At 55.3% G+C, this 5,879-nt stretch overlaps 1 protein-coding gene across 2 annotated transcripts in view; it reads right to left on the bottom strand.

Moving 5' to 3' along the window:
• Positions 1 to 1,664: 1,664 nt before the first annotated feature.
• SMAD7 (SMAD family member 7) overlaps positions 1,665 to 5,879 on the bottom strand; it is a 32,075-nt gene continuing 27,860 nt past the window's right edge. For both annotated transcript variants that reach the window (XM_015563837.1, XM_006779462.2), the window contains exon 4: positions 1,665 to 3,624. In XM_015563837.1, coding sequence (XP_015419323.1) covers positions 3,086 to 3,624 — 539 coding nt within the window. In that variant the 3' untranslated portion in view covers positions 1,665 to 3,085. The remainder of the gene's footprint in view (positions 3,625 to 5,879) is intronic.

The raw sequence follows: 5,879 nt of genomic DNA, 5'->3' as shown, positions 1-5,879 counted from the left end.
AGTTAACTGCCAATCTTAGTTGGCAGTTAATTTGCATATAGCCCTGATTCGGCAATGAAAAGGGTAGCGTCGTACACCAATTACCATTTTTCCCTTTTATTAGTGTAGATATTTAAACGCCATTTAACAAAGAAAAATCAACCAAAAAAAATGAGTTCGCGTGTCACCTCTGACCCGCGTGTCATAGGTTCGCCATCACTGCACTAAGTGGTGGCTATCATGCTGCAGCTTCCCGGCGTGCTGATGCAAGTTAGAGCAAACTGAAGGGCCTTTGCCGGCTCCCAGCCAACACCTCCCACCCACCCCTCCGCCCCTCCGCACGGGTGGTAATGAGCCCTCCTTGGGTGTGTTCGGAGGTGGGGATTGGACTTATTCTGGGTCGCAGAGCTAGAATAAATGAAGGTAGGTTTCAGTTCAACCGAGAAAAAAGCAATGTTCTTTTGATAGGTAGTGAGCTCCCCGTCGCCTCAATGACCCAGCTGGCCCAGTTGGCCATTTGCCACAAAGGCTCTAGCGCATAAATGGACACGTATTAGTATTCCTTACCACATCGTTGTATTAGAAGTCCCTTGAATGAAAGGGTGGTGCCAGGAGGAGGTACTGCCGTGTCACTAATTTGGCAAAATGAAAAATTGGCCGTTCTTACTTTGGCCCTCCAAAAAGGCTTATTGAAATTCTAACAGTTTATGATACCCAAAATCTTAACCCCCCCTGTGGACACCCTCCTGGATCCAAGGTTTATGAGCCCCAACAGATACCTACCTATACAACTCCTGGTTGGTGACCATCTCTGGTTTTATCTTCATTGTTGAAAAGTATTACAGACGTTCCCTTTGTCTTTTTCCCATTGACTCCCTCCACCCCATGCCTGCCCCTCCCAGGCCCTCACCGCCCTATTCTCTGTCCATGAGTTACACAGTGCCCATCTGGTGCAGGCCTGAATCTACATCATGGCTCAGATCAACCACAGAAACCGCAGGGCAAGTACCACAGGGGCACTTTACCAGCAAGTGCCATCGGGCTGGGCTGGGCTGGGCTGGCTGAGGGGGACTGACCTGTCGCTAGAGTTCCGGTGGATGGGGGAGGGGATGCAGAGCAGGTCGGGCTCTCAGGTTCCTCCACTTCCTGGAGTGCCTGGCCCATGACTGGGGAGGCGGCCCCCCAAGTCCACGGGCGCCAACTCTCAGCCTCCCCTCATCTTCCTCCCAGAACTGCGTTCCTCGGAGAAGCTGTCCTGGGGCCAGTGGGGCAGTGACCTTGAGCAAGCAGGAAGGGATGGACCCGTCTCCCAATGCAACTTCCTACCCAAAATAAACCCCTTTCTCAATTCTCTCAAGCTTTGAAAAAAAACAAACAAAAAAACTCCCCACTTTTGTAACTCTGAGCTTCCTGAGGTTGACCCCATGACAAACTCAGGGCACCCAGCTGGCTACGCCCGCGGGTCCCCGCCTAACAAGGGTGTCTGTGTAGCAGCTCTGGGTCTTACTGCACACAGGGAACTGACCACCGAGGCAGGCTGCTCTGGACATTCCTTTCACGGCCCCCCTCCCCCTTCTCCCCAACCAAGCGCTGGGCCAGGGAGACCCCAACTGTCCCCAGACTCCTGACACCCCTGCCCACATAGCCCATCATAAGACAAAGGAGCTGGAGGACAACGTGGAATCAAGTATACATTTTAAAAATTGTTTAATGGAACATAAACTCCTTTAGAAAAACATTCAGCCAGGTGATAACACCCATAGAAAAAAACACCAATCTTGTGTTTATCTTTTTTTAATTTGGCATTTGTTATTTGCATTTATATTAAAGCAAAGTGCATCTTTTCTTTATTTTTCTTGTTTATACACATTGCACAATACATAAATAATGATGCTTATAAAACGTCTGTATATTTACAAGTAATAATATATTTATATATAACATAAAATACATTTTTTCTTTAATAAATCTCAGGGTTTTGTGTGTGTTTTTGTGGGTTTTTTTTCCAGGAGTCCTCTCTCTCAAAAGCACTACAATGCTAAATTTCCAATGAGAATGCTTCTCTTGTTCACTTAAACCTTTGTAGTTAGAAAAATAGCTTATGTTAAAGTCTAAACATGCTCATTGAGCTAAGAGCAGTGTCAACACATCATACGAGTGTATGAGTTGGAGAAGAAACGAAAGAAGAGTTAGGTGTCAGTCCAGGACGGTACCTTGGGTTATGATGGACCGAATCCTTGGTGGGAAGCGGGCTGCTCCCCTCGCTGGTCTAACAGCAGAGCTCAACACAGGCCGCAGGAGAGCAACGCGCTGAGCTGATTTTCTGAGTCTGGGTAAAACCTGAGGGGTCCGGGGCAGGGGAGAGGCTGAGGGCCTGAGAGGGCACCGGGTGAGCGATACTGTAGCTCAGACACATCCAGGAGCAGGTGCCACGGAGGGAATACAATGGCAGCAGGGTGGCTGGAGGGGAGTTAAGACGAACTCGAAAACAATTCTGGGGCAGCCTCTTCTTTCTAAGAAGCCTAGTGACAGGCCGGGGTCCTTAGAAGGGGAGGGCGGGGCGGGGGGCTTCCCTGGCTGAGGGCAGAGCCTTGCTTCTGGCAACTGCTGGGACATTGGCTCAGGCTGCCCGGGTGCTGTCTCTGCCTCACTGAGCATGTCCAGAGGGCAAGGGCGACACAGCTGGGAGCGCAGAACTCATGGGTGTGCGCGTGCACAAACACACACACACACACACACACCTGTTCACATACCCACCCTGACAAGTGAAACGATGACCCCCAGAGTTAGGGGCTGCTCCCCGTTCATGCACTGTGTTCAGGGGGACTGATTTTTGCTTCCCCTTTTCACATGGGGGTGTCTTGCCAACTGTACGATACCCCCTCCCAAAAAAAGACCCCAACAATTCTTTTCATAAGCTACTTCTCAAAGAACGAAACAAAACGGACATAAACAAGAATGACAAGAAGGAGAGAGAAAAAAAAAAAAAGAACAATGACCAAAGACTTTTGCATGAAAAGCAAGCACTCAGGTGGAAAATATTAGCAGCAAAGTAGTTTGGACTGGGCCCGCCCGGCTCGCTCTGTCCTCGGCCGCCGGCGTGCGGCTACCGGCTGTTGAAGATGACCTCCAGCCAGCACGGGCAGCTGCTGATGAACTGGCGGGTGTAGCACTGGCCCCAGCCCTTCACGAAGCTGATCTGCACGGTGAAGCCAGTCCACGGCTGCTGCATGAACTCGTGGTCGTTGGGCCGCTGCAGGCTGTACGCCTTCTCGTAGTCGAAGGCCTTGATGGAGAAGCCGGGGAACACTTTGTGCACCAGCAGCGTCCTGGAGTCCGGGTTGTCCAGTGTGGCCGACTTGATGAAGATGGGGTAGCTGCTGCGGTTGTACACCCACACGCCGTCCACCTCCCGCGTGAGCTGGATGCCGCAGCCGATTTTGCTCCGCACTTTCTGCACCAGCTGACTCTTGTTGTCCGAATTGAGCTGTCCGAGGCAAAAGCCGTTCCCCTGAGGTAGATCGTAGAAGATGTCCAGGGAGGGCTCCTGGACGCAGTAGAGCCGCCCCACGCGCGTCTTCTCCTCCCAGTATGCCACCACGCACCAGTGTGACCGATCCCCAGGCTCCAGGAGAAGGTGGGAATCTACAAGACAAAACGGCAGACATGGTTGGTGGGGACGGGACTTCCTCTTCCTCCCGGAATCCCCCACGTCCCCCCCCACACACACACACACAGGCGCATCCCCACGCACCCACAACCAGCTCGGCTCTCGGCACACGACTGGAGGCGATGCTGGTGGTGCTGGGCGGCCCACCGGTTCCAGGCCTCCCACTGGCGCTGAAAATCCTGACTCTCTGGTAGAAGTGTCCCGACTTTAATTAAGCAGGGGGCCCGCTGGGCGCACCTCATCCCACCCCTTCCCCATCCTGTCAGGGACCCAGACACCAGTACGCGTGCCCCCCTGGCCCAAGGAGGCCCATCCCTGTGCGCTCAGAGACCAGGGGGCCTGGTCCTGGTGTTAGAGCCGTAAGAGGCCTTGCAGATGGCCTAGAGTTCGTTCTGTAAGCTGATGGCACCCTGAGGGCCAGCGCCCTGTGCCCGGGCCATCCTGATGAGAAACCTGGGCCCGGAAAGCTTGCTGCTCGGGTCCCGGAGCATGACACAGCCAGGGCCCGGCAGGACCCGATCTCCAGACGCCAGGACCACCTGCCCCGTGGTCTCTGTGGCTGTCACCAGGTTCTCAGATCAGTGCTTTGGGCGTAAGAGCTGTCTGGTAAAAATGTAAATGGAGGCGTTTGGGGGCAAAAGAATCTTCCTAACACAGAAACCACCCTCGGTGTCTGTCGGCAGCAGCGCTGCGCACAAAGCGTGGATTCCCGCCAAAATGCCAAATCACAACCGAGGACAGTCCAGTTCACCCAGACCACCTTAAGGAAGCTTCCTCTAGCCGACACGAGATTGTGTGTCTAAACTGGGCATGGCTACCCTTAAAGTGCCCTTCTCCCCTCCCACCCAGCAGCATCTAGGCGCCCGGCCTGCCCCCTCCTTCCTCCTGCCCCTGCAGGCCCCACCCGGGACGTCCCAGAAGCGTCTCTTCCTGCAGGCAGCCTGGGAGGCTGGTGAGATCCTGGTAAGGTGATTTTCCTAAATCGGCACACGGAGCTCTTTAAAGGGGGACGTATGGAAGGAAAGGGAGCCCTTGGCGGCTGGCATTCCGACTCCTCCTTAAGCTGGAGCCAGCAGGGCAGGCCTCAGACTGGGAACCATAAATCTCCCAGCCAGGCCGGGCTGCAGGAACCCGGCTGCGGTTTGTGGTGGCAGGGCGGAGACCGGAAGTCTTGTATTTGTTAACAAAAATGGGGAGAGGGGTGGGGGGGCGAAGGCTTAGGACAGGAAGGAGGGGTTGGCTGTGAGGTGTCTTTCGGGGTGTGCTTGGCCTTTTTGATTTTGGAACAGCAGGGCTTGGAGAACAGAGGGGTTGTGGCAGCGTGGCCACGGTGGGGAGGAGGGCTGGGGGCCGCCCGTCTGCCGCTCTAGTGCAGCTCAGCACACAACTCGGTCCAGTGGCGACAGGCATGTTAGGACCTGGGAGCCAGTCAGCCCCATGAACTGTTTTTTAAGCAGCAGCCAGTCTCGCATGGAGGCGTCCCATGAGCAAGTGGACACCGTGCCCTCCGACCCACTGAGGCAGCCAAGCACACCCCCTGCAGACACCCCACCTGGCCTTCTCAGATGCCTGCCCAGACAGCCACACAACGGGGAACTGAGGGCCCGTTCCCCTCCCTCAATCCCCACCCCACCGAAAGCCAACCCGGAACACGGGCCCGTCACCCCCCCACCCCCACGCGTGCACCTATCAAGCACAAGTGTAAGCGAGACTGTGTGTCCCCAGACGTGAGCACACTGGAGTGTGTGTTTGCATGCGCACACATGGGAGCATATGGAAAAACAAGAGGGACAGGGCTCCGAGCAGAAGGTGACTCATCAGGCATCAACTTGTTTCTGCAAAGTATCCATCAACTGCTAATAAACTCGTGAGCGCTGGCAATCTTTGAACTTTCTTGCCGAGGGAGTGCGGCCCTGAAGGCTACACAAAGACCCACAGCAGCCACGTAAACAAGGGCTCTGCGTGCGGGGCGCTGGCGGAGCGCCTCTTCTGGGAGAGGGGGCGTCCGCCCGAGGGGGAGGGTGTCGGAAACGTAAGCAGCTCTCCCTCACTGTCCCAGCTCCGGGCAACAAACCTGGCTGGAAGGGAGCCATGGGGAGGGCGGTGCAGGAGACCCTCAGCCTTACAATACTCTGCTTCACGGAGCCTGGCCCCCTGAAACCTGGCCCCGGCCCCGGCTAGCAGGGGGGAGGAGCTGCAGGGTGGGGTGGGGTGGGGGCCTGGGATCCGT

Source organism: Myotis davidii, unplaced genomic scaffold (assembly GCF_000327345.1).
Source record: "Myotis davidii unplaced genomic scaffold, ASM32734v1 scaffold378, whole genome shotgun sequence".
Classification (NCBI taxonomy): domain Eukaryota; kingdom Metazoa; phylum Chordata; class Mammalia; order Chiroptera; family Vespertilionidae; genus Myotis; species Myotis davidii.
The sequence above is the reverse complement of the archived record's forward strand: the minus strand, read 5'-3'. Positions and strand labels throughout refer to the sequence as shown.